Below are 19,806 nucleotides of genomic sequence, written 5' to 3' on the forward strand. Positions count from 1 at the left end.
ACATTGCTAAATCAATCAATGGGTCAATGCGTAATTAAAACAACACTCTTTGCACCTCCCACTGCCAAATTTATTAAACTGATATCCATGTCAATGTCTCTTCTTCCAAGCCCAGCTTAGGATGACTAACGCCATAACTGAAGTGTGAACAACCAAATTGAGATACCAAGATCATTTTATTTATTCCATCACCCAAGGCACTGTATTTCTCACACATGAGTCTCCTTGGGAAATCTGCCAACTCGAATGCACTCATTGTACCCTCCATCACTCTACAATACTTAAAATCATACACATGTTCCGCAAGGGGGGGTGACCCCTGTTCAAACAAAAAGTAAAACTCCCAGTTAAACTGTTTACAGACACAAAGAGTCATCAATAATCCCATTCCTTCTGCTAGTCCGTCTAGTAGAAGGACTTAGCGAGCATTAGGAAAAGGCACAAGTTCTTCAAGAAACTTTACTTCCATCTGTTAGAAAATAGTCTTCATATTCCCAATTTTGTAAGAACAAGCCACTTTGGTACCATCTGCCAGGAAAATTGTCACTGTGATGACTGAGATGTGAATGGTGCTCCCCTAAAAGTGGCACAATTGTGCAGTACACAACCTATACAGCAGCCCTGGCCAGATGTTTGATAACTTTGGAATACAAGAAACCAGTGGAAGGGCACCATGCTTTATTTTACTTCACCTCTGAGCCTCAATTTCATCATCTATAAATTGGGAATAGTGAGAGCTATCTAGCATAGGTGTCTTAGCACTGATCAACCCTCCCGTTAGAACAGGAAAGCAGCACTCTGTAAAGGATTCAGAGAAGAAAGAGACAACCACAGGACTTGATTATCACATAATAACTATATCCATAAGATAGAGAGCTTACGTTTTCTTTGATTCTGCAAATAGTATTCATCCGATAACATAATCTGGCCTTCATGTATTGAAAGTGAAAGGACTTTGGGTTTTTCTCGTCGTGAAGATGGGTGTCACAGCTCCCACCATACCCTTGCTAGGTTTCTGTGTGATGAAAGAAGCCCACGACAGCAAAGTGGTTGATGAGGGTTAGGTGGTCATTCTCTGGAAATGAAAATTAAAAAAAAGACAACCTGAAATTAATTGGTCTACATCCATCCCATGACTATCATTTTGAGGATAAATCTTTGTTGTTGGGGGCCGTCCCGAACATCTCACGGTAGGATGTTTACTAGCATCGCTGGCCTCTACCCACTAGATGCCAGTAGTACCTCGACCCAGTCATGACAACCCAAAACATCTCCAGACACGGCCAACGTCCTCGAGGTGGGGTTGAGGGGAGGGGGAAGGCGGCAAAATCGCTCTTGATTGAGAACCGCTGGTCCACATGGAAGTTTACATATACGTCCTTAGCATCATTCTTGGGGAGTGTAATCTATGAATAAGCTGGCCTCCAAACAATGGAGACCTGGGCTTTGCTCTAAGTTCTGCAGCAACTGTTTCACGACCTTAAAGGCTTCTATTTCCTGTCATATAAATATAACCCAAACTCCGGCCTCTCATTGTCAGGATTTCCTCCTTTTGAGGGTATCAGGCTGGGGCTGAAGGAAAGGTGAAGGGACTGCTGGGGTTGGAGGAAAGGTGAAGGGACTGCTGGGGCTGACTTGAGACATCAGAGCCTAGGCATCCCCCCACTCACTTTGTACCTGGCTGCCTCCTGGAGTTCGGGGACTGCGACCTTCTCTTGAATAATGGTGCTGTTAACACACAGGGCTGGCATGAGGTAAAGCTGGCAACTTTCAGCCTTACTACTGTGGCTCCCATACAACTATAAGCCCATAACTTAATTTCCCACAACACAGCTATCTAAGACCAGATAAAACTTGACGGAAGCAAGAGAAATGACAACACAGAAGATGTTATCACTAGATATTGGGTTTGAAGGATTCCAGAGTCATACCTCCGTCGTCCCAGGCAGGTTCCCCTACTGGATGCTCCCTGGCCCTGCTCCCAGCCAGCAAGAGGCTCTCATCTGCCTCGTTCCCACCACCTGGGGAGACCTTCAGTCCTGGCTTTATGGAAAGTCCAGGGCCCAGCCCCTGTGTCAGGTCTTCCCTCCTCTCCTCCAACCTTCACTTTTCATGGCTCCTTTTTCTCCCTGTGGGATGGCTAACAGATGGGAATACCCACATAGAGTCTCAACCACCACCCACAGGGGTCGGCCCTTCCAGATACTTGAAAGACAGTCTCTCTCAACAATTCATTTCCTAAGTTGAGATATTTGTTTGGAAAATCATTTTGGGGGACACTTTCATTGGGTCCAAGCTGGCTGTAGCCACTGGGCCCACCTCTATGGTACCCTGTGAGCATGAAGTGAAGTCCTGTTTCCAATGATCTTCTGACACGGCCCAGTGCCCATCATGAGCTGTCCTACGACAAATGTCAAACAATGACACACAGAATACACTTCTCAGGAATAAAAAATACTTCTTTAGAGATAGAGTGCTATGGTCTACACGGTGTTTCCCCTTCTCTCCCGCCTTAAATTTATATAATAAAATCCTAACCCCAAGGTGATGGTATTAGGATGTGGGGCCTTTGGGAGGTGATTAGGTCTGAGGGTGGAGCCCTCGTGCTTGGAATTAGTGCCCTTATGAAAGAGACCCCAGAGAGCTCGTGTGCCACTTCCACCACGTGGTGAGAAGTTGCTGTCTATGAACCAGGAAGCCCTCACTGAACACCGAATCTTGCAGCACCGTGATCCCGGACTTCCAGTCTCCAGAACTGTGAGAAGTAAATTTCTGTTGTTTATAAGCCACTCAGTCTGTGATATTTTTTTACAGCAACCCAAATGGACTAAGACAGAGTATTCTAAACCCATAACAGAGAAGAAACGCTTTTTTCTAACAGACAGCAAAATATATTATAAAACAAGAGTAATTAAGACTGTGGAATTGGCGCTGCAAAAGACAGTTCAAGCAATGGAACAGAAAAGGGAGCTCAGAAACAGATCTATGTATTGGGAAGTGAGTATATGATGGATCTCTATGGAAAGGATACGCTATTCAATATATGCCTGGGGAAAATTAGTAACGTGTTTGGAAAAATCACAAATTAATTTTTTACCTCACACGATTAACCAAAAAAGTCTGAGATCTAAAGGTAAAAATAAAAACCTATATAATGCATAAAGAAAAAATATAAGAAACTATTCTATGACCTTGGGGAAGAGAAGGTCTTCTTAAGCAAGACACAAAAAACAAAAAGCCTCAAGGAAAAGTCTAATACATCTGACTACATCCAAATGGGAAAAAAATATGTATCGAAAAGATGCCATAAACAAGCTTAAAAGAGGAAAAGCAACAAGCTGGAAAATTACATTATTTTCAAACAGACAAAAGATCTAGAATGTATAGAGAATTCCTAAAAAATCAATAAAAAGATCTAAAAATACCAATAACAAATCATTAAAAGATATTAACAGCAATTTAGAGTGAAAATACAATGAACATAAGAACAAATGCACAGAAATATACTAGAAATGAGGGAAATACAAATTAAATAAGATATTTTTACCATAATATTGGCAAAAATTAAAATGTTTGAAAATATTGAGTATTAATTAGGACATGAGGAAATGGGCCCATTCCTACACGGCTAGTGTGAGTATAAGTTTGGCAGCTACCTCAGAAGACAATGTGGCAGAACTATTAAAATTTAAAATGCACATACCCAACAATTCTACTTTTGGGTAGAAATACTCCCTCATGTGCCCAGGAAGCATATATAAAAATAAAGATGTTGACCACCCAGAAACCTAAATATCCATCAATAAGATAATAGATAAACCGATTGGAACCTTTTTATGGAAGACTATGCAGCAGTTTAAAAGAATGAGGTATTTCTGCATGTAATGACATGTAATAGCTATGTGAAAAAAGTTGCAGAAAAATATCCACAAAAAGTTCTGTGGCACCTGTCAGTCTTGTTTACGCTCGTGCAAGTCTTCTTTCTCAACCAGGGATGAAAAAAAAATCCACAAAATGATGCTATTCATGTTTAAAAAGAAGAAGAAGAAGAACACACACACACACCAATATCATCTAGACCTGTAAATGATAAACATACATGCTAGGTAAATGTATAGAAAATGACATGAAAAAATGCCCCGAGACCAGGAGCAGGGGAGTGACCACATTTGAAGGGGATATTCAAAGCGAATTTTCTCACCTCTATTGTTTCACTATCTCATGAGAACACATTCATACATGACTTTTAGAATTCAATACTAGGTTTCTTTTACAAAAGAAAATAAATAAATTTTTCTCAGAAAAAAATTATTTGCAGAGACCCCACTCTGCTCACTATTAAGACAACTGTTTACACTGTCACGCGAAGGCAGCTTTGTCTCCAACCAGACTTTGGATTTTGCAGTTCCTTTGCAGAACAAAAAGGTCTTATAGGGTCTTCCCAATAAACGGATATTTACCCTGCCCTGAAGTCCATGTGAAGTGGAAGTCTCAGACAGAGATCTCCACCACTGACGCAGAGGCAGCAGCCCCATACAAAGGACACAGAAGAGCTTTAGTTTCATTTCTAAGGAGAAGGACGTTTGTCAGAAGCAACCACACGAACCCTCCCAGCGTCAGAGGGTTGGCCTATTTCTGACTGGCAGCTATGGTCTAAACTATACATTGCAACTACAGTAATAATCATAGTGAACATTACAGTCGTGCACTGTGTGCCAGGCCCTCTGCTGGGGGCTCAATACCCAGGCACTCACTTAATGCTCACAACAATCCAAAGAGAAGAACCTTAGTACCCATTTAACAAATGAGGAAACCAAGGTTCAGCTGGACTAAGAACGGTTCTCAAGCAAATGACTGAAGAGCAATTCTAATTTACGCCTGCCAATCTCAAGCCTGTGCTCTGGCCGCCACCTGCCCTGCGTCCTCAAACACAATAAATGGTCAGTTTGGAGGGGTCGATGGGCTTTGCTCCAATTAATATGTGTACATGAATGTTAAATTTGTTTTTATAGTTAGGTTAAGGGCCAAAAGTGATTTCCACAACAATGCTAAAGAGAAGCTGTCTTTTCTCCTGCCTAACCCCTGAGAAGGAGCAGTGGTTAGGGATGGGCCGGCCCAGCCACCCTCTGGGGAACAGAGGTCCCCCCCACCTGCAGCATCAGGGCGGTTCCAGGGAGTCTGTGATCAGAGTCACAGGTGACTCTCTCCGGGGTTCAAGGCAGCTTTACCTCGAGATAACACACTCCCATTTTGGCTTTTCTGCCCCAGTCAGAAACAAATTTCATGTTTTTGTAGTTATATTTATTAACAGAATCCATGTTTATTCAGACGTGGCACATGGCTAGAGCCTTATATTGCAACCAATAACCAAAAGCCTGGAATTCCTATTTTCTTTCTTACTCTTGTCACTATGAGGGGTCATTTATCCCAGCCCACATGTGAGGGGGCAGGGAAGAGGCAGGCGTCTAACAAGGTGAGGGAGACGGCACACCTGCCCTCCAGATGCAGGGAGCTTTCATAAAAGGTAACATCGTATGTAACAAATTTCCCCCCAAATTACAATTCTCAGAGAGAGTAGGTTAGGGAAATAAATTTAGAGAGAAGAGTGGCAGATGGGATAGATGGATTCAATTAAAGCAAAGAACATCAAACAATTCCAGGGATGCCTCATTTGAATGGAACATGTTATTTTCTCCTTGTCGCCTCCAGGTAACTCCCAACTGCAGTCTAGGTAGGAAGTGGGGTACGCACGCAGCGCCTCGACCCCAGCAGGAGTTTAATATCCTCAAATGAGAGAGCTAATATTCCCTCTTCTTTTCAATAACGTGGTAAAACAGCACATGAATCAGACTAAGTGAATGCAGGCTACGTATTAGATGCACATTTCCACAGAAGCAGGTGTTATTCAAATTAAATAGGTATTTTCCACTGTCATCTCCATTGAACGGATTTCTTTATTTGGTCTACGGGAGAGTCTCTTTTTTAATTAAACTCAACCACTGTCACTTTTCCAAGAAAGATAATAAGACAATAAAAATATTTACATCCCTTTTCTCTTCCTAAACATTAATCATAAGGGGAAGAAGGTGTTATACTGCTGCTAGACAGTTTTATCACACAGACAGTATACTAACATGCTTTAAATTACTGTTTCGCAGGTCAATTTATTCCTATTAAGAATGTATAAGATTCTTGTTGTCACCAACAGTATTTGTAACTATTTACTACCAAAAGGAGTTCAAGTCTGCAATAAATTTGCCATATACATAGTTGACATATAAATATAGATGTGTATATATAATATATATGCACCATGTTGACCCAAGCACTACTCCTGACGGACCTCAACTTTCATCTAAAGTCAAGTGTAAAAGTCTAGTAGTTTGATGAGCAACACTTTCTTTATTCTCTGGCTCCCAGTGGTATAATTTAATTGACAGCAATGTTATCCATATTTACAAAGTCAGAGGTGGGTTATAGTTTCACAAAGTTGGTATTATTATCTCTACAGTCAGTGGAGAAACTGTGGAAGGCTTAGAGTAGAAATTTGCAATTATATTCCATAACTCTAACTGCAACAATGTATACGTGTCCTGATTATCAGCTAAACATGGCGATGTATCCAAGTCTTATTTTGTAAAGATGCTAAATCACTTCTAGATTCCAGCCCATTCTTTACTATGTTGCAAACTAAAATCCTCTCAGCTAGAAGGGAATAATATTTAGGCTGCCATACCATCCTCAGGGTTTTTTGCAGAAATAACCTCTACTTGAGACTCAGCTGGATGAGTAAACTGATGTTACAATATTGAACCACTGCCTTGTTTAAAAGTGGCTTAAAGTGGTTTAAAGTGGCTCCTGGGAGAGGAGACAGAACTTTCTGGAAGCCCAAGTCACTGACTCCAGCCATCCGGCTTGAGTCCTTTCATACACCTCGAGGAGGGCAGGGCTGGAACGGCCACCAGGGTGGTGGCATCGCTATCAGTACAGACTTGTTTCTAACAGTTACATCATGACCTTGTCGTTGGAGAATTCTTTCTACAAAGTAGTGACTGAGTTTAAATGGCAAAATCTGAGTACTCAAAAGATAAATTACAAAACTCAGCATGTAGCAGATACTAGTGTAAACCAGTCCCCAAAAGCTGGCAAAAAATTTCCGAGAAGTATCATATACAATTCACAGGAGGCTCAAGAGAGAAACAAGGGAAGATTGCTCAGACTTGTCCTTCGTTAAACTCATTTTTCTAGCAAGTTTTTTGTTGTCCAATCACTTTACACCCAAACCACTCTGTATTAGTTATATATCGTGATATAACAAGTTATCCCAAAACTTAACAACCTAAAATGACAAACATTAATTGTCTCACAGCGTATGTGGGTCAGGCATACAGGCATGACTTAGCTGAGTGCCTCTGCCTCAAAGTCCCTCGCAGGTGTGGGCCAAGGCTGTGGTCTCATCTCAAAGCCCGACTGGAGGAGGAGAAGCTGCCAAACTCACTCACATGGCTGTTGGCAGGATTCAGCACCTCACAGGCTGTTGGACTGTGGGCTTCAGTTCCTCACTGACTGTTGGCCAGAGGCCCCCTCAGTTCCTCGCCACCTGTGCCTCTTCATAGGGCAGTTCACAACGTGATGGTGGACTTCCCCTAGAGCAAGCCAGTGAGAACATGAGTGAGCAAGTCAGAAGCCAGTCTTTTTGTAATCTAACCTCAGAAGTAGCATCCCCTCACTGGCCATATTCTATTTGTTAGAAGCAAGTCACTAGGTCCAACCCACACTAAAGGGGTGGGGATCACACAAGCGCAAGAATATCAGGATGTGGGGATCATTGGGGTCATTTTAGAGGCTGCCAACCACATCTTCCCTTGAATGCACAACAGACAAATAAACACCAAGGTGGAAGGAAAATCAGAAAGCAGTAGGGGAAGGGCAAAATGTTCCAGGATAGAATTACTTATGCCTCCCAGCTCTCTCTCTCTCGCCCCCCCCCCCAAATCCAGCCATACAACATACCCTCTGAGGAGGCGCTTTCTTCATAGAGTTTCTCACGCCTGTCTCCTCTTCTCACCGGCATGGGACCAGCAAAGTTCAGGCCTTCACACTATGATACCACAGCACTACTTTTTTAACCAGCTGCCATAGTCCAATACATCCTGGACACCAAAGCCAGAGTAATCTTTCTAAGTCACATTTTACTTATCCCTATGCTGTAGAAAGCCCCTTTAGTGGCTCCCCACTATCAAACAAAGCCCAAACTCTTTAGGCTGCCATTCGGTGCCTGCCATAATTTGACCCAGGCCTGACTATACAAACTCATCACCCCCAAACCCCCAATAATAACCCATCATCCCAGGTAAACCACACTCACACTTATGTTCAGTTTGAAGCCTCTAACGCCATCATTCCCTCTCGCTTGGCAAGACCAGTCTTCCCCTTACCATTATAGATCCTTCCCAATTTCCAAGATGCAAAGCAGATCCCATCTTCTCTGTGACGCACTTTCTGATCACTCTAAACCAGATTTCAGTTCCTCCTATGAACAGGCACAGCTCTGAGAGACACACCATTCACTGGTCAGTAACTGTGTCTGTCTTGTTTTCCCAAGTTGGTGATAAGTTTCACACCTTCCTTCTTCCACAGAGACCGCCAGACTGCATCTCCACAAGAGCTGGGCTGGGTCTCATTTGTCTTCCTCTGCTGATGCAGGCTGGTCCCTGACAGGCAATATTTGTTGACAAGATGAATGGATGGATGGATGGATAGATGGATGGAGGGATGGATGGATGAATGACGTCAAGCACGGTGTCTAGCATATCATAAGAGGTCAATAAGTAATAAACATTTCATTTGTTAACGCCACCAATCTTTAAAATGAGAATTCTCCACCCAGTGGCACTTTAGCCACTTAGTGGTTCCTATATAAGAACCCTTCCAAAGAGAGCAAAGGCAGATGAAATTTATCTGGGTCTGACAAAAAACAAGCCCATTCACACAAACATCACCACTGAAGACCAATCCAAGTCGCCCATCCTAACCCCGGCCTTGAGGTACAGGATGCAGAGGCATTAGACCGCAGAGCCAGGGGGTAACTCAGTGAGGAGCAACTTCAAATCAGCGCGCTTCAGCCATGAGCCCAAAAAAAAATGGTGTAAGAACTAAAACGGTGCTGGGGCAATAGAGGAAAAATATATCGATTGTGGAGGAGTGTCCTTATGTTTTAGGTAATTCCTAGTAAACAAAAGGATTTTTTAAAAAAACAGATACCAGAAGACCTTTTAAGGCCTTCGTTGCCTACCCCGGGAAGGGGAATCTCAATTAGAGAATCAAACGTCCAAAATCCAGAGGAAATCTAACGCTTCCTTCCTAACTGCCTAGAGCAGTTAAGCCTGAAGTGACTTCTCCCAGGAATCTGATTCCCGACGGTAGGTTGCACGCGCTAATCCGGGCCACCCCCGTCCCACCGTAGGGAGCGCTGGAAACTGCTCCAGGGGATTGGCCCTCGAAGCATCGTCTTCTGAGAGCCGGTGAATTCGCTCTCCCGCTGTCGTGATCCTGGAGCCAAGTCTACGCAGCGGTTTTCTGAGAGCCGGGGGCACGCATCGCGCGGAGAATCCGCGGGCGCCGGGCGCTGAGTTTTGAGCTTTGCCCGTCCCGCAGCCTGAGACGGGAAGGCACTTCCTCTCGCCCCGAACTCACCTGCTTTTTAGCACCACTTCCCTCTACTCGTTGGTCTCAGCTCCCAAAGGCATCTGCAGAATCCTCCACAGTCCAAGGTCCACCGTGAAAGAGAAAGGGTGAAGAGAGTGGTGGCTGGGAGGAGAGGTCACCAGGGTCCCTTCCTTGGCTTGGGGTGGTCGTGGGGCTGGGGCGCAAACCTGCTCGGCTCCTCCCCTCTAAGTCGCGGGGATCCCCCCGGGGGCGCCTCACCGCGGGCGACAGGGACCGGCGAGGGAAGGACACGGTGAGAGGGCTGCATGTGCAAACTTTCCGTCCTCTAGCGGCAACTCTGCGGGAAAGACCACCCTTCCTAGGGCCCCAGGTCGCGCCTCTTCCCGATCACCCCCCTCCCCTCCCCCGCACGCCCGGCCCCTCCGACCCGGGCTCGGGCCGCCGGATGCAGGTGGCGGCGGCGCCGCAGCATCGCCGCGCCCGGGCGGCTGCAGCCTCGGGTGCCCGGCACGCGCGCCGGCCGCGCCGCGGGCCCCTCCCCCGGCGGGCGGGGCCGCCTCTCTGCTGCCTCTGGCGGCCGCGGCCGCCGCCAGCCGAGCAGAGCGGGCCCGGCGCCCGAGCGCCGGCTCCTCCTCCTCCCCTCTCTCCGCCCCTCCTCCGCCTCCCTCCTCCCTCCTCCTCCCGCCCTCCCGGTTCAGAACACTCAATGTCGGAACGTTCCGAAGATGACGTCGGAGCGTTCTCGAATCCCGTGTCTCTCGGCTGCTGCTGCCGAAGGAACAGGGAAAAAGCAACAAGAAGGAAGAGCAATGGCGACACTGGATCGCAAAGTGCCCAGTCCGGAGGCGTTTCTGGGCAAACCCTGGTCCTCCTGGATCGACGCCGCCAAATTACACTGCTCCGACAGTAAGAACCCCACCGCCTCCTCCTCCTTTTATTATCCTGTAACCTTTCCATTCACCTAGAGCCACTGGGAAAAAGTGTGTGTGTGAGAGAGAGAGTGGCCCCCGGCGTCCTCCATGCTTCTCCCTCTCTCTCGAAATAAATACACACGGAGACAGACCGTCAGTGCACAGAGAGAGGCCCTGCTGCCAGGGCTGGCCGGCTGGCTGGCTGTGCCCGGCTCCCCGTGGCAGCCCGCGGGGTGGGCTTTCACAGCCCCACGGTGTATCTGTTTAAAAGGCTACTCTGTTGCTGCTCGCATAGTTTTTTTGGTACCTATCTGGGCCAGGTAGATGGAAATCCGGACTTGGGAGAAAACGTTGCATTGTCAATTATTGAAAGATTTTCATATACAGTATTTATATCGATCTGTTTGCAAATAAACACTCTCCCTCCCCCCCTTGACTTTGGCTTTTTTCCCCCTTTTTCTCTCTTTTTTTCCTTATTTTCTTTTTTCCTTTTCTTTTTCATCTGCAGATGTAGATTTAGAAGAGGCTGGAAAAGAGGGTGGAAAAAGCAGGGAGGTTATGAGGCTTAATAAAGAAGGTAAGTGAAGCTACTGGCATTTTAGTGTTAGCATGTGTGGCAGAATCTTCACAGGATTTCGACGATAACGTGAATTGTTCTGCTGGGTACAGAGTGACTAAGGCTTGTCAAAAATTGAGCACGCCCAGGTGACTACTGCTTCATGTTAACTTCTCTCAAAGTATAAATACAACTGGGGGGTAAGGGGGAAGACTGTTGAAGGCAGAAGTTTACTGCACTTCCACTGGAGTCCACGTTTGGACCTTCTGATGCATATCTGCCGTTCGCCTTTGGAGCATCATTGCCAAATGGTGGGGGGTCAAAATCTCTGAAGGGAGGATGGGGGCTCCCTTCACAAGCATCCCAGCCTTCCTTGTGGGTGAATACACAGCAGTTTAATGACCCCCACATGGGCAGTCATTCAAGCAGCTACTTCTCCACTCTCTGCTGAAAACCATTGTACATGGCAAGCCTCTGCAGCAAGTTACATTTGGCCCACTTTGTGTTGGGTGACAGGTTGTTATGTGTGAGCAGGGTTAGGGGCATCTGTGTGTGCAGCCCCCCAGCCGGTCGCCCACCTCTGTTTCCCCAGCGTGGACATACAGTACCTGAAATGGGACACAGCGAGTAGATAGGTCATCCCAGACTGAGGCAGGCGAGTGAAGCCACAGCCTGCTGGAACTGGGCATCAAACACACATGGTCGTCGTAAATAAATCATATCCTGTTCGCATTTGCAAGCCTGGCATATGTAACTCTGGCCTGTGGGCTTCACATGGAGCAACGCCAGAGGCCACTTTCTGCTGAACAATTGGATGGCTTCATCTGAATTGTGATTTACTATGTCTTGTAAACATAGTTGGCTGAAACTGGGGATGGGAAGAAGGCGCAAGGGATGCAGAAGAGGTTGGTGGGAAGCGTTGAAAGAGTTCAGCTATAACTAGGCCATAGGAGCATTGCTCCTCCAAAATGAATGGAGAAAAGGCCATTACACATGGTCTCCCTCATAAACTAGAATGTCCCCCTGTAAGACAGCTGAAACCTGCTTGGAAAGATGGAACTCATTTTGTGGATCGACACTTAAGACAGTTGGTTTTCTGTGCCTAATCACTTCCTGACCATCCAGTGAGAGGAAAATTTGTGCTTCAGAAAAAATAACATGGAGGTTAAAATGCATGCATATTCAAGGACAGCTCTCTAGCATAGTGTTTCTGCTAATTAAGCACGTTGGGAATGAAACTTTATTCTAAAGATGTTTGCCTCTAAATATCTTAGTGTGGTCTTGACATGTGTCTTTAGGATGCACGAGGGAATGATGTGAAGTGGACTTCTCACAAGTGGCAGCTTATTTGTGCTAAATGTCCATGTGTTGGCAATGGAAAGTACCACTAGAGACTGTTTCTCTTCACAGACAAACTCTTGAGACTTAAGGAACTCAGTTATCAGACCACTGGCAGTGAAAACGTTTCCACGAAAGAAAATGAGATTGTGAAAACCTTTAAATTAAAGTTGACTAAAGGTCATGGTATGGCGCAGAATTGATGCCTCTCAGGCCTGGGTGATAGATTATGACTATAACACACAAAATCATATTCTGCGCCCTCCTCCCTGCTTCCATTTCAAAAGACTCTTGTTCTCAGATTCTCTTTGCCTCCTGAAAAACAGATTCTTTTAAGGAAAAATGAAAAGCTCTCCTTTCCTCAGAAGTCACAGTTGTACATCCTGCTTATTATATCCTTTGTCCTGTAAAGGTACAAAGATTTAGCTCCTAATTATATGCATTTGTATTAAGGACACCCACTGTTCAGTGTAACATGCAATTGCTGAGTTCACACCATAGCCATGTATGGACTGAAATTTCTTGTTCATGGGCCTGGTGGAGCAGACTTGGGTTAGCAATTCCTGAAGGTCTTCCTTTTATGTGCACGCAGTTTTCTTTTTAGAGAGGGTATACATATACTAAATATATATCTCCCCCATGGTGAGGAATTTAAGGGTTGAGCTGGGACTCCGTGTCAGGGTGTTTCATTGCTGGACCTCCAGAAGCACTGGTTGTGTTAGTCTCGCCACAGGCCTTCTTGTTGCAGCCATCATGTGGGAGGTCTCGAGATGGAGACGTGTTTGTGGATGGGTCTCTGCAGGTCACAAATTGGCCTGGGTGTGATTGTGTTCATCCATGTGTGTGAACATACATACATTGGCCTTGATGCTGTTGGTGGTAGGCAGGTCTGGAGGAGAAATTTGAGCTTTGATAGCAGTGAATGACGAAAATAGAGTTTAGGAATTCCAATTGAGAAATGAAGGGATATGATCAAGATTTTGATGTGATTTTTTTTATTGTGGTAAAATAAACATAACATAAAATTTACCATTTTAACCATTTTAAAGTGTACAATTCAGTGGTACTAAGTACATTCACAACGTTATACAACCATCATCACTAACCATTTCCCGAACTTTTTCATCATCCCAACTAGGAACCCTGTGCCTATTATACAAAAACTCCCCATTCCCCCCTCTCCTCAGGCCTGGTGAGTCTATTCTATTTTCTGGCTCTATGAAGTTGCCTTTTCTAGATACTATATACATACACCATGCAATATTTGTTCCTTTTTGTCTGGCCTATTTCACTTAGCATAATATTTTCATGGTTCATCCATGTTGTAGCATGTATCAGAATTTCATTCCTTTTTATGGCTGAATAATATTCCATTGTATGTATATACCATATTTTGTTTATCCATCTGTTGTTGGACATTTGGCCTGTTTCCACCTTTTGGCTATAATGGATAATGTTGCTGTGAACATTGTTGTGATGTGATATTTTTTATAGACTAAGCTCAGGGATGGAAGTTAGGCTGAAAATGGGAAAAAAAGAATCATTTTACCTTCTGCCTCTATCTGGCCACAGCTTCAGAAGACGCAGGAAGGACTTGCAGACTTGTTGAATAATCTGATTATTGTAATATAGTTCCCTCTCCATTCCTCAGTCTTTTCTGCTTCAATTCTCCGCCCATTTCAGTATGAAATGTTAACTAAATGCTTTGAAATCTCTGAAATGAAGTCTTCATATCAACGTTATTATTTCATCCAAAGTTAGCTAAAATTACAGTCTGGAGGAATTGGGCAAATACTTTTGAATTTTGCCAAATCATCAGCTGAGTTCAGAAGGTTTTGCAAATTTCATGCTTGGATATGGTCATATGGGGTTATATCCAGGGCAGCCTGGCGTGGTGGAAGGAGGGGGAGAGAGCACTCTGGGTCAACTTCCTAAATTCTCACATATGACCTTGGGAATGTCATTTCCCTCTCCTGAGCCTATTCTTTCACTTCTAAAGTAAGGGAGTGGGATTAAAAGTCCTTTAAGATCCCTTTGACCTCTGAACCTAAGTTTTTCTATTGAATGTACCTACATTTGGGACGTTGTCATACCTGACAGGCAGTTTTTAAAGATACTTAAAAAAAAATCAAGGCTTCACGTTAAAAATATCTTAAACTATTACATATTGGGTTTATTTTCTCAATTTATAACTTCTTGGTGGCAGAAATCACTGCATCTCATACACACACATATTCTGCTGCACATCATTTGTGAATGGTGTGTGGCCTATAGGACTCTGAGAAAACTGAAGGTCTGAGTCCAAAACCCAGGGTGATGTGTTCCCCACGGTGGAGACCGAGTTGACCTCAGTCAGTGGGGTCAATCAGACCTGAGATTTCTTAAGAGGAGGGGTCCCACAAACCTTATTAGCCTAATCTAAGATGGGAAATGCATTTATGATAGAAAATTCCAAGGAAGGCCATTCATCTAGCTAACCTTTTAAAATAATTTTCTCTAGCTTCATAGATTTATCTGAAGACTTTTTTCCAGCTAATTGGGAAAAAGCTCTGTGATTTAGAAAGATGTTCCCCTTTTCTAATTGCCTCACCTCAACTTTTTTTTTTTTTGAGAATGTCAATTCATAAATAAGGAGCAGAGTTTGTATGGCTCATAGGTGTGCTGAACTATATAAAATGGAGATAATAACAGGGCTGTTCTAAGGATTAACTGAGATAATACAAAAGGGCTTAGCACATAGCTAGCCCTTAACAGATGTTTGACTTTATTCTTTTTTTTAACGTTATTATGATTATCATCATCATTTATTAATGAAGCTAGTTCTAGAAAACTTTATTATTATAATTAACTAGGATTCTTAACTAATGAGTGATGAACTGAAAAGATATATTGTATCAGAAATTTCATTTTTGGAGTAAACTATGTCATCATAATTTTATAAAGCTAATGACTTTTTAAAAACCAATTTCCATGTTATCCATGTTTTTAATGGAGTGCAGTTACTGTGTAGTCATTGATAAGTTTTATCAAGTGCTAGAGAAAAATACTTAGGCAGTTTCAGGCCTGTGGCTAGGAAGCGTTCCCATCGTTCTTTCTGGGGACTGGGAGGTCTAAAAAATAATTTTTAAAATGATCAATAAGTTGTTTTATCTGATCACTGAGAAAAGACAGCCCTCAATAGATCCTTATTTGGGTCTTTTGGAAGCCTACGTGAATTACTTTGGGCATTTGTCTGTGTTTTCATGTTCCCAGGTGTTTTGATTTGATGTAGGTAAACTTGTGAAATGCTCCCAATTCGAAAACTATTCTGGGGCCAGTAAGATCTTGCTGTGACTATAAGAGTTTGCTCTTCTCTTGAGATGCTGGTAGCGTGAGGCTGGAACACAGAGGGACGCAGGGAATGTGGGAACAGGTTGGGCTCAGGTGTAGAAGTCTTGCAGGTATCTGGAGGGGAGCAGATGGAGGAAAAGATGGCAGCTGACCTGGGAAGAATGAAGTGTTCTTAGAATCCAAGCCAGGGAAGCCAGCGACAAGTGGTGGAGATTTATGGGAAGCTGCCGATGGCTGCTTCCCTTTATCATTTCACAGACAACTCCATTATCTATGCTAATAGGAGATGGGAAAACACCACGTCCACAGATTACACAGATAAACCTCGTTTTTGCCATTAATTTCAACTTCTTTCTCCATGAAGCCTAACTTCCTTCCCTCTTGCTAACCAGCAGCACCATTTGCTCACTTTAGCATTGCATTACCGTCTCTCTTCTCTTGCGCGGCGTTTGGGATAAAAGGACAGCAGAGACGTGTGGCCTCAAGGTGGTAGGGAGGAGAGATGAAAAGGAGAAGGGCCTGGAGAATGAGTAAGCTTGACAGTTGCATCCAAGCGATGGAGGAGAGGGCGTGCCGGAGCCAAGACAGCAAAGCTGAGAGAGGGCATTTTCAAAACCATCTAGCTTTGAAAATATAAAGCTTCTGCAATGAGTCTCTCTTTATACGTACAGTGTTTCCATGTGCCCGGCTTCTCATGTGGAGAAAATATGGCTCTGGCTCCTTCCAAGACAGGAAGTTGGGCAGGGTGGGCACACTCCAATACACTGTATGTGGTACTGCCTTCTAAGCACCGTTACACTGTGCTGGGTTCTCATCATATTTCATTCTACAAGAATAGGGGTTTTTTTGGGATTTTTTTTTTTGTTTTTTTAGTAAGGAAGATTGTCCCTGAGCTAACATCTGTTGCCAACCTTTGTCTTTTTGCTTGAGGAAGATTGTCCCTGAGCTAACATCTGTGCCAATCTTCCTCTATTTTGTATGTGGGGCACCGCCACACCATGGCTTGATGAGCAGTACGTAGGTCCACGCCCGGGATCTGAACCCGCAAACCCTGGACTGCTGAAGCAGAGCGTGCGAACTTAACCACTATGACACCACACTGGCCCAAGAATAGTTTTTTTATCTCTAGAAAACATGGACTATCACACACACTCTCATTTAAATGTTTCTTGTTTTTTCAAATAATGTTCACATGTTACGAAATTCAGAAGAGTATGCAATGAAAAGGAAGTCTCCCTCCTACTTCTGTCCCCAGTTACTTGTGTATTCTTCCAAAGATACTCTATATGCATTCAAGTAGATCCATATATAGTTTTTTCTTCTTGCTTTCCCCACATGGATGATAGTATACTATAAGTGTGGCCTAGTATCTTGCCGTTTCCATTTCTCTTAGAGAGTGCTCCATATCAATTCATAAGTTGCTGCCACCTTCTCTTTTTGGTGCCTGCATAGTAGGATGATAATTTAAGCCTCTGGGTGTCTCACATGGTTTTTAATACCCCCCCTGCTTTCTTGGCCTCCGTCATGCATTTGAGACTGTGAGCTCTCACAGTGTGCCAACACTGGGCTAGGCTGGGGATACCGCAGTGAAAAAGCACAGCCTCTGCCTCAAGGCGCTTCCATCCTAAGAGCAAAGGCAGACATAAAAACGTCACGGCGACTGTAGTGAGTGCTCTGAAAGAAAATTGAGGTGCGGTTGGAGGGCATGGCAGGGGGACCTAATTTAGGTTAGGGGCTCGGTGAAGGCCTCCCTGAGGAAGTTTTATTTGAGCTAAAACCTGGAGGATGGGTGGAAGTTATCCATGTGTAGGGCTGGGTGGAGTGCAGTTAGAGGAAACAACATGTATGAGGGCCCAAAGTGTGAGAGAATATAGAATGTTCTAGAAACTAAAAAGTCTGTCACTAGAGTGAAGATAGCAAAGTAGAGAGTAGTATAAAGTTTCTTAGCAGTGGCACTGATGGCATTTTGAGACAGATACTTCCTTGTGGTGGGGAAGTGTCCTGTGCATTGTAGGATGTTTTAGCAGCATCCCTGGCCTCTATCTCCCCCTCCCTGAAGTTGAAACAACCAAAAATGTCTGCAGACATTGCCACAGGTCCCCTGGGGGCAAAATCACTCTTGTAGACAATCACTGGTGTAAAGTGAAGCTGGAAAGGTAAAAACACAAAATAGACTAAAGTATTCACAGAAGTATTCTGCTACTATCTGTCCATGTCTTATGCCTACATTCCAGATGAGTTGGCCTTATTAAGTACTGAGCAGACATATGTGGAGCTGTGACTATGCCCTGGCACTGGACTATATTGGGAGGATCTAAAGAGTGAGAAGACTCCATTCCTCAAGGAGCTCTCCTCCAAAGGGTTCCAAGATGACTCCTCCAATTCTTCAGTTCCATTCTGTAGTAATTGGTGACAGTCATCACCAATTCAGGTTCTAACTCTGGGTGGCCGGCCCACCCCACCCTCACTGTGGCTAGAGGAGACCCCAAAACGCTGATTCTGATAATGACAGCATTTATTATCATTTATACAGTGGCCCCTGATGTCAAAAGCACCACAGTGAAGCATTAAGGATTTTAGTTTATATTTAAAGTCAGGCTGGAAGCACAACTGGCGTTCTGTGCAGTTTGATTACCCATGGGATTTGTCTGGAATGGGGATGCACACGATGGAGAGCAAAGCGGCTGATTTCAGGATATCCGTGTTAAGGATTGGAAAATAGGAGAGGCAGAGGAGGATCAGATTCTGAGGGCTTCTGACCCGTGTGCCAAGTGGTCTACAGCCTTATTTAGGACTGTAGGGCCATCTTCACTCTAACCAGTGATTCACAGGGGCCTGCTGTCTCTGCTTCAGAATTGATGTAGAAAGGTTAGGCGGATTCCGTTTCTGCAGAGTTTTCTGTATATGTCATGTTTATATCCTTTGGGCCAGCCTTTTCTTCATGACACTTTGTTTCACTCATGACCTCGTTGGGACGTAGACATAAAATGATAGTAGCAGACATAGTGAGACCCCGTCCTAGTCAAATCCCTTTTATCCAAGGCCCCCATATTCCAAGGTGGTGAAGTGTTCACAATTGGAAACTGTGATCATTTAGTGACTGCCATAGGAGTGACGTCACCAAGATGGCAACATAGGTCATTCCAGACTTTGCTCCCCCTCACAAGAATAACTAGCAACTACTCATGGACAAGACACCACCAAGAGAATCCTAGAACACGAGAGTGAGGCTGAAGTAACCCTCTGCACCACAGAAACCAAGACAGACCACGGTAGAAGGGGAAGAGAAGCCGCTACCCGATGACCACACTGCCCCTCCCTGTGGCCAGTGCAGCACCACATGGAGAGGTCTCACTGAGCCTCCAGAGGGAAAAGAGAGCCCAGGGAGGACATCTAGCTCCCCCACACTGTGGGGCACTTCCTGGGAGTTCCCACTCCAGTCTCGCCTCACAAGAACCGTGGGAGTCTGATTGTGACTGCAACAAACGTAGCCATGATGGAGAGGGAGAGGGTTGGCCAGTGAGTTGGCCTTTATCTAAATTGTAGAAACTGAATGTCAAGGACTGACTTCCGTATCTCTCTCTCCCAAAACTCTTGGTGCCATGTTCTGCCAATGATGGGCTCCCAGCTAGTGCTGTTTGGCTGGCTCTCTCTTACTCTCCCCTGTGGCAGAGCTTAGATTGGCCACTTCAGTCAAATGGTCCTGAATTTGGACCCTGGGGCCCTTGAACTAATGATGAGAGCCCGGGAAATCCCTTCTTGCGAGTGGGCTGAGGCTGGGGATCCTTGACATTCAGGGCCAGACGTGGCTCACCCTGTCGCCCCTAAATAAAGCTGGAATTCCACTGTGGGGAAAGCTTTTGTTTCTAGGTAGATGCTTTATCCTTGTACTGTGGTTTCATAACACAATTCCGCTTGCCAGTTTTAGGGATCAGGTGCTTAAAGGAAAAAACGAAACCAAATAAATGCTCTCTAGGGACAAAGTCACACCAGATCACCATA

At 44.6% G+C, this 19,806-nt stretch overlaps 1 protein-coding gene and 1 long non-coding RNA gene across 13 annotated transcripts in view; one reads left to right on the forward strand and one right to left on the reverse strand.

Moving 5' to 3' along the window:
- LOC131393078 (uncharacterized) overlaps positions 1-10,064 on the reverse strand; it is a 38,108-nt gene extending 28,044 nt beyond the window's left edge. For 6 of the 8 annotated variants that reach the window (XR_009215855.1, XR_009215854.1, XR_009215851.1 and 3 more), the window contains exons 1-6: positions 9,876-10,064; positions 9,697-9,759; positions 8,439-8,806; positions 8,014-8,153; positions 7,368-7,646; positions 882-1,075 (exon numbers count right to left, since the gene is read on the reverse strand). This is a non-coding gene — a long non-coding RNA (uncharacterized LOC131393078). The remainder of the gene's footprint in view (positions 1-881; positions 1,076-7,367; positions 7,647-8,013; positions 8,154-8,438; positions 8,807-9,696; positions 9,760-9,875) is intronic. The other 2 variants (XR_009215850.1, XR_009215852.1) reach the window with 2 other exon arrangements.
- A 326-nt stretch (positions 10,065-10,390) lies between these two features.
- Positions 10,391-19,806, forward strand: part of ATXN7L1 (ataxin 7 like 1) — a 223,984-nt gene continuing 214,568 nt past the window's right edge. For all 5 annotated transcript variants that reach the window (XM_058523516.1, XM_058523548.1, XM_058523557.1 and 2 more), the window contains exons 1-2: positions 10,391-10,575; positions 11,089-11,157. In XM_058523516.1, coding sequence (XP_058379499.1) covers positions 10,395-10,575; positions 11,089-11,157 — 250 coding nt within the window. In that variant the 5' untranslated portion in view covers positions 10,391-10,394. The remainder of the gene's footprint in view (positions 10,576-11,088; positions 11,158-19,806) is intronic.

The sequence above is a fragment of the Diceros bicornis genome, chromosome 3 (assembly GCF_020826845.1).
Source record: "Diceros bicornis minor isolate mBicDic1 chromosome 3, mDicBic1.mat.cur, whole genome shotgun sequence".
Classification (NCBI taxonomy): Eukaryota; Metazoa; Chordata; class Mammalia; order Perissodactyla; family Rhinocerotidae; genus Diceros; species Diceros bicornis.